This window comes from Bicyclus anynana, chromosome 15 (genome assembly GCF_947172395.1).
Source record: "Bicyclus anynana chromosome 15, ilBicAnyn1.1, whole genome shotgun sequence".
In the NCBI taxonomy this organism is placed as follows: domain Eukaryota; kingdom Metazoa; phylum Arthropoda; class Insecta; order Lepidoptera; family Nymphalidae; genus Bicyclus; species Bicyclus anynana.
This window is the reverse complement of record NC_069097.1, coordinates 15165327-15184757: the sequence shown is the minus strand read 5'-3', so window position 1 is coordinate 15184757 and position 19431 is coordinate 15165327. Positions and strand designations below refer to the sequence as shown.

At 37.9% G+C, this 19431-nt stretch overlaps 1 protein-coding gene across 1 annotated transcript in view; it reads right to left on the bottom strand.

Annotated features, from left to right (window-relative positions):
* LOC112051349 (uncharacterized) overlaps positions 1-19431 on the bottom strand; it is a 272815-nt gene that overhangs the window by 13496 nt on the left and 239888 nt on the right. The window contains exons 11-23 of the mRNA XM_052885699.1: positions 15819-15913; positions 9643-9873; positions 8934-9075; positions 8568-8719; positions 8149-8261; positions 7446-7606; positions 6684-6950; positions 6285-6502; positions 5772-5955; positions 5353-5493; positions 4566-4806; positions 4297-4487; positions 768-899 (exon numbers count right to left, since the gene is read on the bottom strand). Coding sequence (XP_052741659.1) covers positions 768-899; positions 4297-4487; positions 4566-4806; positions 5353-5493; positions 5772-5955; positions 6285-6502; positions 6684-6950; positions 7446-7606; positions 8149-8261; positions 8568-8719; positions 8934-9075; positions 9643-9873; positions 15819-15913 — 2268 coding nt within the window. The remainder of the gene's footprint in view (positions 1-767; positions 900-4296; positions 4488-4565; positions 4807-5352; positions 5494-5771; positions 5956-6284; positions 6503-6683; positions 6951-7445; positions 7607-8148; positions 8262-8567; positions 8720-8933; positions 9076-9642; positions 9874-15818; positions 15914-19431) is intronic.

Here is a 19431-nt window from a genome sequence, read left to right as displayed (position 1 = left end):
CAGTTTAGCTCATATACGCCGCGCGCTCCGCTATGCTTTAATATGAACATGGCATGACTCTGAAAACGGCGATGTAAAAGAAAAATAAAAGAAATGCTTCACAAATTGAGTTTAAAAGCAAATTCCTTTTCAATGCAGTCAAATAAAACATTAATAGGCAACGTAAAAGAAAAGATAAAATGCAACGTAAAAATTCATATTTTTTTATAGAATTTCGTATCCAAAACACAAACAGCAAAGAGCTCATTATATATAGAACGCAGCGAAATAGCGGGTTAACTCTCAATAAAATTTCGTGTTAAGTGACACGAAAAGACACGGTTTGTAAGATAGGAAATCGTTTTCAAGAAGTAAAAGAACAAATAAATCCACGTAGCGAACTGATTGTAAAACGATACAACAACGAGAGAGAGATAAATGAAAAATGGACTAGGGCTGCTACTTTTTTTTAAACATTTAAACCTCCAATATGCTAATAAATCCTTTAATTCAAATGATTGAATTTTGCAATTATTTTGTGGACTTGGAAAGTAAGAACATTATTTCAAGAACACATTAGACTAGGCGCGTGAACATATTTTTTGTTATCGTTTTCCATATGCCAGTAACATCAAATGCGTAAAATCTGACGCCACATTGAGTTAGCACGGTGTTAGGTCTCAAGATATTATGACAATATAGTGACTTTTGCAGGCAGCAACCCTAGTCGAGAATGGCGCAGTAATGTGTCGCGGAGTGCACGGGTAGGAGCGCGCTCCACTCCTTACGTCCTGGCGGCGGCTTTAACAGATCGTCCAAACTAAAGGTGCGGGCCGCGCGCGCGTGCGCTAGCCCCGACACGGACGGCTTGCGGATACCGAGCCGCGCGAACAGCGTGCGGTGCGGCGCCTCCGGCCGAGCTGTGGACAAACGCTGCGTCACACGGACCGCGCGGATGACCGCGCGGCTGCCGCGCCCAAGGCACGGAGGGTGGAGCGGCGACTTGTGTAATTGATGTATAAATTAGCGAGAAATGAGCTGTGCCAAAAATATGACCTATTTTTAAAAAGTTTGACACTTGTATGTTATTGGTAGGTTATCAAACTCTTTTCTTTATACATGGTTTGACAGCCCTGGTATATAATCTATATTCTTCGAAAATATTTGGACATGACAGGATGGAGGTCACCAGTTTGATTTGATATATTATTACAATTATTAGCACACTGACAATATCAGTGACGAGTTCAAGAAAGGCTACAGAAACTACCCTCTGTGCCTTGGGGCAGGGAAAGCCGCTGGCACTGATTATTATCACCAACTCCCACCTTTGGTGGCTATTACTTTAAACATGATCTACTCGTATCTAAAACCAGGGGTCCGATGACAAGTAAACACCGATACGTTGTCGTTTATGGTTTTAGAATAATAAGTAGATCGTGGTTAAGTACCGGGATTATGCTAGGACGTGGTAGGTTGCAGTGGCACCGCCGTGTACTGGCCGCGCGAGTCAGCCGCACGGCTCCGCGTCGCTAGCCCGCGCCATTTGCCGCCATACGCCATAGTGCGCCATACAGCGCCATACGCCATAGTGCGCCAGGAATTAGCCAATCAACATTAACCTCTAGTGCCCTCATCCATTGATTCCGATTATTGCAAACACGTTGCACTAAACGAATTAATGTTCAGACGTGCGACAAAAAACGCACGTTTCTTGTTAAAAATCGAAAATCCATGTATGTGTAGCACCTTCATACATCACAACGCACCGCTTCTAATGCGGCACGCCTTAACTAATCAAACGCCTAATTAAAAACATCGAAGGTACTTTAGGCGTCGTAACTTTGTATTTGTGTTATGATGGATATATAGGAGAAGGAAATTTCAGGAGAACATTTAAATTATTTTGGTTTGTCAGTTTCGTAAGCGGTACAACTATGTAGAAAAAATATCAGAATCGTACAAAGAAAGTAAAATTACATCTCTTTTTGAACTGATGATAGGACAATTAAATGTGTAAGAATAATTATTAACTAAAAGATTAATAAAAGACGTCGCTAGATCAAACCTTGATACAGCAAAAAGAAATCGTATCGCTTAGGATTCTAACAAACTAAAAATAAATGGCCTCAGAATATTGAATAACCCAGACGTGACAGACAAACAAAATACATACGTAAAATATTGCGCAGATGGTGCGAAACATTAGCTATATCGACGTTTTTTAGTTCGTACCGAACCTAAAATGCTAAATGATGAGCGAGAAAATACCAACTTAGATTTGGCTGTTAATTTTTATGATAAATAGCAATTTTAAAATGATAGTAAGGTATATCCTTAACACGGTGAGTAAGGAAGGTAAGTACACGAATCAATGGGTTCTTTAGGTTATATTCTGAGACATTTAGCAAATCTGGCACAGGGAACACCTTCGAGCTAAACCGGCATCCTTTAAACACAAAACACACAATAATTGGTCGTTGCAACATACATCATTAGGTAAGTACACTTAATAACCATCCTAATCTAGGGGGAAAACACATTTTTTTATAATACTCGTATCCCAGCTATTGATAAAGCTTCAAGTATGCTCAATTGACCACAATTGTTTTATCTTGCAGAGTAGTAAATTTTTACTAAAAAATAGTCAAAAAGTAATAATTAATAATAGTTTCTTTCAGTTGATAGTTACTGAACTTTCTGCTGAGATCTTTTAGATAACAGATAATACAAAATTTGATCTACTTTTCAGTGAAAATAATTTGTTCAATCCACAAAGCATGAACCCAATAAAACAGGTACATCAAATTATTTGTTTTTCAACTTGAAGTAGTTTTAACTACTTAGTTCATAAAAAGAACGTGAAATAATTTGTGAAAGTTAGGCCTTCCCCCATATGTTTGTAAAACTTTCGCAGTAACTAGTAAAATAAATTATAAATAATTTGGATGATGTAATACAAAACCAGTAATTAAGGGTATATTGGATGAGTGCAGTCGGTTACTGTTATGTTATGTTATGTTATAAAAATTATTGTAGGACAAATTAAATTTATTGATCTTTCCTTATGATTGAGAATTTATTGAATTATTTACTCGTATTAGGTAACCAAGGTAAAATAATTGTGTTTTGTGCTATAATCAAAAACTCCTGAAATTATCCAAATATTGTACCATAAGTTTTATGTAGCTCGTCAAACCTTTACGAAAGTTTTAAAATTCATAAGCTATGTTGGCCTCCATTAGATCCTTCAAATATCAGTTTCTAAATTTGCAAGTCTTCAAGGTAATTAGAGAATCGTTTGGCAGGAAAAACAAAGATAAAAATTTTGATATTTCCCTTTATCATGTATGAATAGTTGAGTTCTATGAATTTTAATAACTTCTATTGGCTTGCAACTAACACAGTACAGTGCTTCCATAGGAAACTATCAAAATTTGGAGATTTTGATTACGCCAAATAACATAGAAAGAAATAAGACAGAGAAGAAAGAAATACGCAAAAACGTGTCCTTACCATCCAGGAGACAGTGCGTAAGAAGTACATAAATATACAGCGGAAACAATTTGATAAACATGTCACAAAGCGTTTAATGTACGGTGATCGGCATCTATGCATCTCTAGGACCATCCATTAACTGAGTCAAACGTTGAAGAGGAGAGGGGAAACACAAATAGCAACAACAACAGATGAGACATAACAACAAACAAAACAAATAAACATCAGGCTAATTTCACGAAACTTAACTAGAAACGAGTATCTAAATTTTTGTTTAATAGGTCTAAATTAAAAAAATATATATTAAAAGAATACACTCAAACGTTTTTACGTATAGAAAGATGCAAGAAGGTGAGAAATTAGTAAAATTAGAATGACACAATTAATTGATGGTTCCTTCAAATTCCAGTGAAATTCAATTCGTGTTTTACAAAGAAAACTGTGAAATAAGCTGTAAAATTGTGTGCTCACGAAATCCGATAATGAGTTTTTTCTAATTTCTTTCCGTGTTAGATTCTTTGAGGCCTAAAGATTTGTCCTCCAATATAAAATTGGTAAAGAGTTTTATACAGAACTAAAGCTTTACTAAACTGAAAGACTATTGATAATTTTATATGTCGTTTTTTTTTGCAGAATTCTTCTGAAACGGACGGCACGTTCATTGTGGTCTTTGATTTTAATTCTCTCAATCAAACTCTAAAGATTTACGTTGTGCCATTTAACAATCATCTTTTTAATATCAACGAAATATTCTTTACAGCTCTTTGACTCTAATCATCGATATATGTTGGTGAGTAGTAAGCTACTGGGTAAACTTACGTCTTGTGCATCTATCTGCTTCTTCGGCGAGTAGTTTCTCGATCTTCTCGGGGAAATGTCTTTTAGCACACCAGATGAGTCCGATGGAGCCGAGGACTAAGAATACAGTGAGAAGCCCCAGCCAGAACGGTTCTTGTATCATCCGTGTTCCAAGACCAATTATATTGGGTGACGGGTTTTGTATTTCGCATCTGAAAATATTTTTCTACATTGTCAAACCATATTGTATTTTGGAAAATTTAGGAAATAATTTTATTTTACTTTAATACCTTTTTCCTTTCCAAGACGGGTTACACTGGCACAAAAAAGTGCCATCTCTTTCTAAACACGCGCCTCTATTGTTGCACGGTTTGGAAGAGCAGGGCCGGACTCTGTCGGCGCATCGTTTGCCTTTCCACCCTCGGGCGCAAACGCAGTTGTAGCCGTCCTCCTCACCACCACCCACCACTAGCGAACAGTTCCCGAACACGCATGGAGATCGCTCGCAAGCGGTGAGAAGACAAAACGCACCTGCAATAAGCAAAAGAAGGATAAAATAATATATATATTAATTTTATCCTAAAAATTAATATATATCAATTTTATCCTTCTTTATAATTATTTCTTTATAATTCTTAATTCTTGAGATTTTGCTCACAAGATGACTTCCCTGTGGAAAGTTGTAATGTTGAGTAAACCTTTATTGTTTTAACGGCTTTCATTAACGCCTTGAAGGTTTCGCTTATCTGTTGGATCAAAAATCGGACACAGAAGGCAGAAAGCCTTGAAACGCGGCATAATTTAAGGAGGTTCCTCATTCTGGAGCCCTAAGCCATGGTTACTGTCCTAGGTTGGGTCCTGAAGGTTTGTAATGGGAGGATATCGTCATATTAGCCTTAGCTGATATCAGTTAGCGTTAGCGTTCTATGTTTTGTGGCCGCTTTGCTGAGTGACGAAACTAAACAATATCACAGAGACGACGTGTCACTTTATATTAGAGAGAATATTCAAATAAATTAAGGAAATTTTGAAAGGTAAGAGTGAGAAACATTGCCAAAAGAAATTCTAAAACATTACCTGTATAATATCCCGAACACTGGCAGAAGTTTCTTGTATCGTCCGCGGCGCATCGTCCTCCATGCTGGCAAGGATTGGGGTAACACGATTCTAGTTTCGTCTCGTCGGAGAGCAGTAATATTTTACTGTGGTAATCAGTATCTGGAAAAAGAAGATATAACTACTTTCTTTTATTTAATCAAAGATTCCTTATGTAATTTCAATTATTGCCATGTGCTATGAATTTTAAATAACTAGGGCTCTATTTATTACTAATTTGTATTTCATCATAATCATCATCATTATCAGACAATATATGTCCACTGGACATAATTCTCTCGTATTGTCTTCCAAACACTATGGTCTCAACCTTAAGCCATGTGCGTCAGTATTGTTGGCTTCTTTTTCTTTGAAGAGCTTAGTAAAGATGTCACACTCACCAAAGTTCACAATAACAGCCACGTCCATAGTCATCCCATGCTCCCCAGAATGCTGCGTCACAACCAAGGAGTGGAGGTACGAGTTGATGACCAGCGGAGCGTTGGCTTCCAACTTCCGTTTACTCTTCTCCACTTCACAGAGTGTCCATTGCGTTCCGTTGTTGTCTGTATAACTGTCTATAACCTACAAAATGCATGGAAACTTTTAGAACATTATTAAAAATAATCACTTATTTGTAATAATGTCTCTCGATAAAACAATCGCCTTCAAACATTATTATTCCGCATGGCAATCGCTAGCAACTTTCCTATTATGGCACCAGTCCACCTGTATACGTGATATGCCGCATAGCCTGCCATACCTCATACCTATAGGAATGCTAATAGCTTGTCAGCCTGTGGTAAATAAAATCACCACAGATCAAACACCAATTATGAAGTATGGATTCTCCTTACAATGCTATATGTCTCAGATCACATGACAACGTTGTTTTTAATAGTTGCAATACTAACCTCAATCCACCCTTTCCCTTGTCCACAAGGCCAGACAATCTGGCTGGGTGCGAGGGTAGTTCTAGCAAACGCCGCAGACAGAGTATGCCCATGCGGCGCATACAGTCTTGTACGCACCGCCATATGGGATGGCGGCTCACCGGGCCAGTTGGGAGCGGTCAATCTTCCTCGTGTGTTCTCACCCAATTTCAGCACGCGTGTTGCGTTTATGTGCCATACTGGAAAGCAAATAATTTTTCTACATTGGCTTTTGTATTCCACGGTATTATGAAGTTATTTTTCGAAATTATATTATACATTGCATTTCTATTTATTGTTTTGTTTGAATGTGAATGTGATTTGTATATTGGAAACCAATAGAGGTTATCTTAGTAATATTTCAAAATTACTCTCATTTACCTGTTTTAAAATGCGCCAGAAATCCAATGCCAGTGACATTTTCTCCTGTCTTCAGCCTCAGCCTCAATATTTCAGATTGCGATACAAATAAACCGTTAGTTAGAATTTTTGAACTCAGAAATGGTCGAACAGGTGGACTCTGTGAATCTACTTGAACTTCTAAATAGTTTTCTTCAGGTATTGCCTCGGTCACGTTGAGTGGGACTCCATTCTCAAAGGTTCCGTAGCCGAAATCAAAGAAACTGATATTTAAAAAGACTCGTTTTCCTGTAATCATTAAGACGATAAGCTTTAAGTTAATTATTTAGAAAGTTAGCACTTCGCCGGCCGACTGATACAATGTGTAGTAATAGCGTTCGATAAAACTATGTTGTATTCCATTTAAAATTGAAATTAATTAATGCATGAAATAAACTACAGAATGCGTAGAACTCCGGTCTGATTCACTTACAAACAACAACATCAAAACAACTGCTCTTTGGCTGGTGGGAGGCTTCGGCCGTGGCTAGTTACCACCCTACCGGCAAAGACGTACCGCCAAGCGATTAAGCGTTCCGGTACGATGCCGTGTAGAAACCGAAAGGGGTGTGGATTTTCATCCTCCTCCTAACAAGTTAGCCCGCTTCCATCTTAGACTGCATCATCACTTACCATCAGGTGAGATTGTAGTCAAGGGCTAACTTGTAAAGAATAAAAAAAAAAAAAAAAAAATACTTTTTATTAAAATATTTTGTTAATCAAATAAAATTGAAAATCAAATACCTGCGGGAGCGAAAATGTCAATAGTACAATCTAATTCCGGTAACATAAATTGCGGGTAGTTTGGGCTGTGCAGGACTCCTTCTTTAGAAGTGAAAGTTTGGGAGGGACACCCCGCCAGCTCCACCGCTCGCCAGTTCACCATGAACCCTGTACCCTGGACACTGAAATTAATTAAGGCACAGAAGAATGTCTGTTTACAAATACGCCATCGATGTCATCTCATGTCTATACATATGTGTGTACTATTACTGTATAAATTTAGCCGATTTTCTATTTCAATATTAAATAATTAAGATTTATGATATACTAGCTGATACCCGCGTTTTTGTCCGCGTAAAATTAGAGTTTCCACAAATTGTTTTCAATTAACAGCCAACTCCAGTCTGTAGTTATTGCATGAACATTTTTATAACCTTTATAACAATCACTTTTTCCAAAATTCGCAAGAATCATGGTGTCTATCAGGACAACCTACTCATATCCTATGTGTTAATCCAGGACATAATTTATATCTATTCTAAATTTCAGCTAAATCGGTTAAAATTCAATAGTCGCAACGTTCAAGAGTAATAAGCATTCCTACAAACTTTCGCGTTAATGATATTAGTAGGATTATCGTCTGGGTAACTCCCGCAATTATAGCAATTAATGTTATATTTGTAATGGTTGTATGTACATCTATGGATATATCCTCCGTACTTACTTATAATCAGAATGAAAGTGCAGGATCGCTTCATTACTTGTTGCCACCCATCTGGTTTCTGTCATTGATCCGCAATATCTCGAAGATTTTGAACTAAATTTACGGTCTCGTAACTGCAACAATAACGAAAATAATTACATATATTTACAAAATATAAATAACTGTCGTCACCAGCAGAAGTTCATGAATGTGTAGATTTATCAAAGGCATTCGATTGATTACTACAACACAATATTATAAGTAAGCACCCAAGGTACAATGCTCAGTTACAATTCTCTATTATCATAATTTTGGTTTTCAAAAATTGAAGATGATAAATAAACTGAAAAAAGTAAATTGGCCACGGGTGTTTCTCAAGGCTGTATTATATGGCCTTCCTATTTTGTATAATGCTTTGAATTAATTTGATGGAAACTTACCTCAATAAAATCATATAGGCAGTCGTTTTGATACTCCAAGTCGATGATAGTGAAGATGAAAATGAGGCGGGTGTCGTGGGGGCCTATCACGTGCACCCAATAGTCCAAGTCGGTGTCGTACAAACCTGGATGATTCGGGCTTGTTAACACACCTGAAAACATAGAATATGGATGCTTAGCATTAATTGGTTTTGGTTAATACTAGCAAATCCGGCTACATTTTTAAGCCACCCCTGTAGGTGTACAAAAAAGTAGCAGATAGTGAGAAGTCAACAGATTATTCAATTTATTTTCTTGATTCGTTTCTGAAAAGCATCAGAACGGCAACGCTTGGTCGGTTTCTTGTTATCAGACGAACTCGATTACCTGACGTTCCTTCCACAGTGTTGTTTCTGAGCACGTGTTCGGAGTTGAGCCGCCGCTTGCACACGTAGCCCCCGGTGGCGGCGCACTTGTATAGCGTCCAGTACAAGCCGCTGGGTTGAGACGGTACGGGGGATGTTTTCCACTGGAACCGCACCAATACTATTACTTCAACAAAGAGTCGCAAAGCTAAACTAGCAATGAGCGGGGCACACAATTTAAAGAGCAAAGGAAGTCCCAAGGTGTTGGAATGGCGATAACGCGCGTAAGTGCAGTGTTGGTCGACTGTGTCCATGTGTAAGGGGGGAAGTAGTGAGCCACTGGTCATAAGCTACTCAGGACCGTTGTGTTTGAAAGTCCCAACAAAAGGCCTATATCCAGTAGCGGACGCTCATTAAAGTGATCATGATGATCTCGCGACTCGTCATGGTTTTCCATGATTGAAGGATTTGTCTCAAAATCAGCTTTGTAGTAAATAAGACCACTCACTTATGGCTGTACTCGGCTGTACTCTTTCGACCTTTCTCTATCGTCGCCTTGCTACGACGCTACGTTCAAGACGAACTTTGACATGAGCAGCAATGGCGAGTTTGTAAATAAAACTGTGGTTTAGTACAAGCCTATACCTCTTGATAACTAACTAACTACTTTCTTTATAACTTTATACACTTGATAACTGACAGTACCCTTGATAACTAAGTGTAACGCTTACCTGTACACCCAAGCACGCATCGTCAACGTCCTCCGTATCGTTGTAGGGCGGCCATGCCTGGTAGTCGACTGTGGTGCCGTCCGCCCAAGCCAGCTCGCCGCCCAACCGCCCGCCCAACCAGTAAACGGAGCCCGCACTGTAGTCACTGCTCTGTCGGATGCCAGTCACTATAAATCGTTCCTCTTCAGGCGTGTGGACGGATGACAGGTGCATGCTTAGGCCTTCGCACACCTGGAAGACAATCATCATCAGTATATTTTAGGGTTTATTAGGGTAATAATAAGAGGAAAGCTTTAGAGCGTAGACCCACTACGGTATTCCAATGCGGGTTGGCGAGCTTATGGTAATAATATTTTGTAAATGAACTTTTACCGTGTATTGTTACCCACTCGGTACATACGACGACAAACATGCATTTTCTCTATTTATATTTTTAAATAGGTGTATACTGTATAGTCTAAAATAAAGGGCAGTATTATTATTATTTACCACCTTGTGTAACGTGTTGGATATTTACAAATTTTGTCACAGAATGTAACAAAAAAAGTATCATGTGATGGTGAACTGTGATGGTGACTTTTTCTTATTACTTTGACGCTTCTCTAGGTCTTTGCTCTCTTTGTATCATTCTCCTTGACCATTTGGCCTTGTTAGCATCCTTTTCATATCACATCATTATGGCAGAAAAATTTAGAACTTAGTTTTTAGAAATCTCTCTCTCAGAATTGTACCTAAAAGTAGTTCTCTTCATAAATACGGATACTTGTAGTCCTACACTGGAATACGGGATTAGAAACTGCAATAAAAGAGGGCTGCCAAAAGAAAACGACTTTGGAAGAGATTCACGTCAAAATCATTATGAACATAAAATAATTCAGCTTAATTAATTTAACGACGAAAGTAATTTGCTTATCGTTGTCGTCGAGTCGGAGGAATTTTCGAAGTGTAAATGGAGCGGAGTTCCATCTGGTCTAGGGTTGTCGATTAAGGAGACGTTCTTTAAATACATAAAGTTTGTGGCGATTTTCTGACCTATTCTCTGGTGAGATCTCGCAAGATTTGTCTCGGCCCTTGTTCTCCGATTTCACTGCATTTGTAAAACCACGTTAAATATTATGGCACATTTCTCAGGATTGGGATGTTTTTTGCAAGAATAAAATTACGTGATGATTCAAAATTAATTTATTTCAAGGTAATTTGCGGTTTACAAGCACTTTTACAAGCACTTTTTCAGTTGACTATTTGTAAAGAGTCTACCACCGGTTCGAAAGGCAGGCTCTGCTGAGAAGAGCCGGCAAGAAACGCAACGGTTGCAAGATATCAAGACCCCTTTTTAAAATAATAAACTCAACTGCCTGAAAGGTAATGGGATATTCGGGAAATACAATAAGTCACCAGGGACTGTGAGAAATCGTATGGAAAAAAAAAGTGTGTCAACTCCGACGCACGAATGGAGTTTACTCTTTTCAATAGCAACGCCTGAAAAGTGAAAGGTGCGCAACCGAGGTGCAGCGCTGCGTGCGCGCCCGCCAACAGCGTGCACGTGCGTGCGGACGCGCTAGGCATGTGCACGCTATGGCGTCTACGTACGGTGAAAGGTGCGCAGAATAGGTTGCGCACAAAAAACGTACCGAGGGGTATAAATAAAAAATCGATTGTTAAGGAGTAAACTCCAATAAGTTATGAAATGACATGCGTTACGTTTTTTGTGCGCAACCTATTCTGCGCACCTTTCACCGTGCGCTGTGCCGCCAACAACTTGCACATCGCACCCATGTGCACGCTGTAGGCGGGTGCGCACGCCGCGGCCTGCTGCACCTCGGTTGCGCACCTTTCACTTATAAGGCGCGAGTATTGAGACGTGCTTCGAGCTAACTTTTTGTTTTTTTAACATACACACTTTTTTTTGTTGGTAAACAGTGCACATCGAGTAGGGCTTTAGTAATACTTATGTTAAAGAAGACTAAATGTATAGAATTGTAAAATAACTAATAGACTTTATAATATACTTCACATTATATATTTTACTCTTACAATGATATAATCATTAAACAAACAAGCCCAATAACATATAGTATATAGGTATAGTCGCCTATACAGCATACCCTATGTACGTCTCAATACACTCACATCTAAATTAGAAAGTTGCGCACTAAAGGTGCGCACCAAAAACGTGACACTTTTTCGTTAGTTCAGTTGGTTTTACCCCTCGCATTTTTCTCATACCGGGCGCCTTATATATAAAAAATCGATTCTTAAGGAGTAAACTCCAATAATGCAATATATTTAATTTTACAAAACAGCTTCAGACTTTTTAAATGGAAAGTAGTGGTAGAATCGTTATAAACAGCAAGATCGTTACAAAAGCCAGTTTTGTTGAACAAACTAGGTAGGTATATCACACGAATTTCAAAAATTAGATCTGATAGTGTGGAAAAAAAGGAAAGTAATTACTAAATTCATAGAATTTCATGTATTTTCTTGTGTAAGTATTTTGCTCAAAATCTGTCAATGAACTACAGTGTTCATGATAATTATGTGCATGGTAAATTATTATTTTCTCTCAAATGTCAAATTCAGTAGGTGTAATTGAACGTGAGTCGTGACAACCCTGACTAAGATCTCGTTATCAGGAGGTATTGATTTCCAAAGTTTCTCTCTCTCTCAATAACGTGGCGAAGAAGTTCATGAGTTCTAAATACTTTCTTGCAGTGAATAACGAATAGAAGGTTACTATAGTATAGAGTTACGTTAAAAAAAACGGACAATGGGGGGATGATGACTATGTTTCAATATATTGTTTTTTTTTGGACTTTTGGGTAAATAAGGTAATTGACTAATTAAAACGTAAAAAACAATGATGATCTAGATGTTTGCGTAAAAATCTTTTATCGTAATTAGGTGAAAATTCATACATTTTTAGCTTCCTTACATTAACGCACAAATAACAAAGTTATATTTGTAATTTTGTTTGAACGCCCATACAAATCTAACGATTATTATGATCAACGACGTCATTTCTCAGGAATCCGTGCACGCACATATGACCCTTTAAATCCATGTAGCTCCGAAAGTAATGATCGCAGATACCCTGTTACTTTTACAAAATTGCTTTATTATAAGCATAATTTTAATAAGCATGCTTTTAATTTATTTACAATTTTAAAAAAATGTAATCATCCCTACTGCGGGTCGGACTTCGAATAGTTTGTACGGACTTACCTGTGGTTCCGTACAAATCATTCGTCGGCATAAATAAAAAGCTAATTAAAAATCTGTTTAAGTATGTGCCAATAAAGCCCTTTCATACGTTAAGATCGGAGTACAACAATGCTGCTATACTTTTGTCAAAGACCAAATTTGCGCCAGCTACTGTTATTTTAGTCGTGATAGCCCAGTGGATATGACCTCTGCCTCTGATTCCGGAGGGTGTGGGTTCGTATCCGGTCCGGGGCATGCACCTCCAACTTTTCAGTTGTGTGTATTTTAAGAAATTAAATATAACGTGTCTCAAACGGTGAAGGAAAACATCGTGAGGAAACCTGCATACCAGAGAATTTCTTAATTCTCTGCGTGTGTGAAGTCTGCCAATCCGCATTTGGCCAGCGTGGTGGACTATTGGCCTAACCTCTCATTCTGAGAGGAGACTCGAGCTCAGCAGTGAGCCGTATACGGGTTGATAATGTAACTGTTATTTAATGTTATTAAATTTGACGGCCACTGTGGCGCAGTGGTATGTGCGGTGGATTTTCTTAATTGGTCCAGGTCTGGTTGGTAGGAGGCTTCGGCCGTGGCTAGTTATCACCCTACCGGCAAAAACGTACCACCAAGCGATATAGCGTTCCGGTACGATTTCGTGTAGAATCCAAAAGTGGTGTGTATTTTCATCCTACTCCTAACAAGTTAGCCTGCTTCCGTTTTAGATTGCATCATCACTCACCATCAAGTGAGATTGTAGTCAAGGGCTAACTTGTGGAAAATAAAAAATAACAGTGATTTTTATAAAAACGCTGCAATAAAAACTTAAAAAGAAACTTTCTAAAAATGCCGTTCGAGAAGTCATTTGGAAAATGTTAGAAAAGCGTTTCCTTGGCTCATTACCCGCCAGGTAGTTGAGGCGGAGGGGGAGGGAAACTTCGCCTCTAAGTACACTTGCGAGAAGTTATTGAACTTATTATAATTGAATTTATTGTGTACGTGCTTATATTATTATGTTAACTTTCCTAACTTGCTTGTGAGTTGTGATTTTATATGCCTAGGTTTTTTTCCAATTTTTTTCATTATTATTTACTTGCGGACTCCGCGTGGAATTCAGTTTTTCACAAATCCAGCGGGAACTTTGATTTTTTTTGGGATAAAAAGTATTATATGTGTTAATCCAGGTTATAATCTATATCTATCTATCAGTTTGGATCGTGCCGCGATGCAGGAACCAGCTCATGACTAAGGGCCCCGTATGGGTTCGAAACTAGTCGGGCATACTCCGACCTAAATCACGTGAGTTTTAGCCGTCTTTCTTAATCAATTAATATTAATAACACTCACGATAGTTTAAGTTCTAAATTCTTTATCTATTTCAAATTTAAGTTACAGGGACAAAGAGTAGCATTATATGTTAATCCATAGTAAAATCTATTTGCATTCCGAATTTCAGCCATATCGGTTCAGTAGATGCGGCTTTAAGCGGTTTATAGCGGGCTAACTTTAAGCCGTTGTTCTACGATTATTTAGTTTCAGTTATATAGAGTTTACACTGTATATAGGCACAATACAATTACATAATATATTCAATATAGACACATTAATATCTTTAGAGTATAAAAGTTCAGATTTTCTTGAAAAGCGTGAAGATAAAAGCTGTCTGATACAATTTGTCAAAGTATCGTTATCCCTCGCCTATAATGCCGTGGAAACAAGACAAGAGCGCTAGAATCATTAGGGTATTCGCCTGAGCTTGAACCAAGACAATATGGCCCCCGGGACGCGCTTTGCGTTCACGAGAACAACGTTTTCTGCTTTGGGAGCGATATTAAAGTCTAGCTTTTATTGTTTATTTTGTTTATTGCAAACTTTCCTGTAATGAAGTACAGCTTCGAAGATTTTAAACAAGAAAAGGTTCGTAAATTTGACTGTAAATTGCTACCGTGGGATTTTTAAATGCCTTTTCTTACTGAAAATGATTTTCATTGTTTCCAGATAACTGAATTCTTTTACGAGTTCCAAGCTATCGACTTTCTTGTTTCGCATACATTATTTTTTATCGTATACCTATCTCAAAGTCTACTATACCAAAGTCACATAGCTCAGCGAGTCATAAAGCTAAAGTGGCAATGGACAGGCCACATAGTTCGAAGAGCCGAGTGACATTGGGGTCCCAAGGTGTTGGAATAGTGACCCAGCACCGGAAAGCGCAGTGTTGGTCGGCCCCCCACTAGGTGGACCGAGGACAGTCTTGGAGGTCCATGCAAGAGGCCTATGTCCAGCACATCCATCGGTTGATAATGATGATGATCTATCTAGCTATAGGTATATTTGGCGCAGTCGGTAGGATCCTACTTACGGATTAATAAGCGGAGGTAAAGTGAAGACGTTATTGTATTTTATTATTCGGACGCAGGTTCTTCTGAGAAGAGTTAGCAAGAAACGCAGGAGTAGCGAACCTTTTTTGTATGCAATATAGGATCGCTTTCGACTGTGATCTCACCTGCAGGGTTATAATGTATCTTGGTGTACCATTCAAATAAAGACATCGTTTTTCATCATATTTTCGTGTATGCAAAATCTAACATCGTATTTTAAACGAAATGATAAGTATCTTCATGTTACGTAAAGTGGCAGTAATATAGAAGTGATATTATTTTAACGAAAACCCGTTATTTACGTATTTTCGTTGAAATAATCATGTTACTCATATATGATCGTAAAACAGAAAAATCACTGCCATTATTTGATGTAAAATCAAGTTAGTCAAAATCATTTCATTGATATAACTGTGTTAGATGATCACATGACTTATTATTTGCATGGTATGACGTATGACGTAGTCAAGATCATTTCATTGACATAACTGTGTTAGATGATCACATGACTTATTATTTGCATGGTACACCGGGTTACATACAATAAACCTGCTGATGGTAAGTGTACAATACATATAGTTTACAGTTTATATCTACCTGTTTAGCGGTAGTCCACGAGGCTTGCGGGTAGCCGGAGAACAGGTAGCAATAGCCGTTGAACAGCACCTGCTTCACGTCCATGCACGTCTGTGCTGTTGGCAGAAAAAAAAATTTTTTGTAAAAACGCATTTTTTTTAAATTAAAAATAAGGTTCCAGAAGCTTTCATTGGAAACTTAACTTTTTATTTGTATTTCAAAGGAGATGGTCCATTTCAGGTCCAGTAAAAAAACCCAAGTTTTTGAGTTATAACAAGATGGCGCCCATAGATCAACTATGACATGACAATTGACAGCAAACGTCAAATCGATGAATGCATTGAAAACGTCATCTATCCGCCATTAATACCCATATTAATGTTGAATTTTTGGGACATAATGCGATGCAATATCATTTCGAAAGAATTAAAGTAAATTGGTAGATTTGTATAATCAAAAATAGTTAAAAAAAATATCTTCTTTTATTTCCGCTAGGGCACAATGACTGATCCTGGGCTCCATTCAGTTTTGGACCATCTCCTTTCAAAATCATGAACGATATCGTGTGCTTTTTTTACTGTTCTTAATTTACAATATTCATATAATATTGCTACAGGGAGTAGGCTCGAAACATGTCCGGAGCATGCACGTCGAACTTTTCAGTTATGTGCATTTTAAGAAATTAAATATCACATGTTTCAAACGGTGAAGGAAAAACACCGTGAGGAAACCTGCATACCTGAGAATTTTCTTAATTCTCTACGTGTGTAACTACCAATCCGCATTGGGCCAGCGTGGTGGACTATTGGTCTAACCCTCTCATTCTGACTCGAGCTCAGCAGTGAGCCGAATATGGGTTGATAATGATGATGATGATTTCTATAACACACACAGCCTACATAAATATTTAGACATATTTAAAACATAGGAGTCCGCCAACCATTGGAATAGTGTGGTGGGTGGCTCTATATCCCCTTCCCTAAAAGGAGGGAGATATGACCTTGTGATAGGCCTCTAAAATAAGGCTGATAATGATGATGAATAATATGAGAAAACTAAATTTAAAAAAAATACGCCCTCCGAATCAAAGGCAAAGGTCTTCTCTACTGGACTATCAGGACTTTTACTACATACATATATTAACAAAGAAAAAACAGAATTATTTTTTTTATGAATGTGATTCTTATAGCACACATTCGTACCTAAAGAAACAAATAAAAGAAATATAATTTTTTTTAATTTTCCAAGAAATACATGAATAAGTTGAAAAACTTTTTTATTCTTGAATGTATCTTTCCACTTGAGTGAGCTCCCTTGTAAATTCTTCCTAATGTATGGTGACCAAACTGCGAAGCAAAATAGATGGACAAAATTAACTATAGTTTAATGCTTTTAAAAAGTAATAATTTTAAGTGTCATACGTCAATACCCTTTTTCTCATCGTCCGGCTGATATGAAGATAATGATTTGCGCCGGATTTTGTGACATTCATCATCATCATCATATCAGCCGATGGACGTCCACTGCAGGACATAGGCCTTTTGTAGGGACTTCCAAACATCACGATACTGAGCCGCTTGCATCCAGCGAATCCCTGCGACTTGCTTGATGTCGTCAGCGATGAATGTTAGGCGTATCTCTGCGTAATCGAATCAGAAATGAGGAGATCCGCAAAAGAACCACAGTCACCGACATAGCTCAGCGAGTCGCGAAGCTGAAATGGCTATGGGTGGGCTTCACATAGTTCGAAGAGCCGATTGACGCCTGTAATGGCGACCCCGCACTAGAAACTAGTGTTGGTCGACCCTCCACCACTTATCAATCAATAACTACAGAAAACTTCGTGACAAATTAAAACCATGATAATATCCGTTGTGGTTTAGTTTTGAGATATAGGAAAATTCAGTATTCATCTATATTCATCAAGAAGAAGATTATAATATACCGAAAAATAACATGTTAAATTGTAATCAGTATTTTCAGTTCATAATATGATGGCAGATTATAATATCACGAGTGAGATTATAAACTAACGCATTTTAAAATTTACAATTTAATGGTAACATATACATATCCTCACCTCACTTTATATTTTTAGGTGTTTTTTAAAACAAAAGAATAACTTGTACTGTTTTTTTTTAAATCGAGCGATTTAAATTTTTTTCAACAGTCGGACATTAACGCAATAAATAAATAAAACGATTTATAGAAATATCACTGAATTCCATATTATCCGGCGCGATTATTTCACTCACGCCGGACTGCGTTTCAACGAAAATGTATGAAATATGTCGCACGCGATAGTTACACGCAGAAAAAGTTTCAACCATTTCATAAATTTTCACAACCTCCGATATCAGATCAGATACGAACATTGCGCTATCAGTTTTGCTATAATTTTTATACAAAAATATCTCGCATGTAACGCGAGCCGATTTTTATATAGTATGTAATTCATTTTTATATAAACGTCCCTACATTGGATCTACCAATATAAAAGTTTATATATGTTAAAAACATTTAATAAGTCGACCTTACAAGGTCCAATCACAGAGGAACAGACTACGCTAAAAGCTAACGCGGGTATAATAATCCATAGATATATTAATGACAAAAAATTTGGAGAATTTTACATGCACATTATTTTCACTTCAGTTTCATCTTTATATAAAAAGTAAAATTTATAATATAGCTTGTATAATATAATACTATTCGGGTTTGTTGCCTAGCTCTTTTCAGTAGAACATGCTCTCCAATATAGTAGTATAGGTATTGTAGTTTAACTATTTATTTATACCTATTTCTGTGCCTATAGAAGGGGATCCGAACCGATCTGTCAACCGGATGAAAGGATTTTAAATATGAGGTCCTTACTTACCTACTTTTGTAAGTTCGTTTATTTGGCAATTACTGAAATTTGGAATAGGACTTTGCTGAAATTTGGAATAGAGATATTCTATACTAACGCATAGACTATTTATATATGTTTTAACCCCAAAATCCATAGATCCCGCGGGATTTCCGAAAAACAGAACTTCACGTAACTAAATGCAGTAGCAGGCGTGCGCCAGTGAAACGACAAACTGTAATATTTGACCGATTACAATTACTACAATGACGTAAAAAGCTAAAACAATATTTGGATTTCCGTCTTACCCCCGAAAAACGGCCTTTACGATCCTGACGATGACATAACGGCTGACAATGTTTCGCAGACAACACAAACACAAGCTGCACAGCGTCTTCGCCTATGAAGACGAAGTCTCCGACATCTGGCATAACCCGGACCTGGGTTTTTTAACTCACAATCTCGAGGGCGACCGGACTGATACACTCAGGCCAAAACATTCTTCCAAAACGACTTTCAAAGCCGAGCTCAGAGTCTCAGAGTAGACACCCTCACAGAGTCGTTCCGCCCATTTCTTCTGTTTCTGCCTTCAGGCCCCATCAGGCGATAGGCCTTCTGCGCTCACCCAAACCGCCCGGTGACACTGCTGAGGTCCCATTAAGGAACCTACTTACACAATCAGAAAAAAAGGTCCTAATTTATTCCGTCAAAATGCAGCCCCGCGCGATGTTTTCTCATGAATAACTCCGGGACGGGCACCTTGAACGCTTCTATTCAGACTCACGT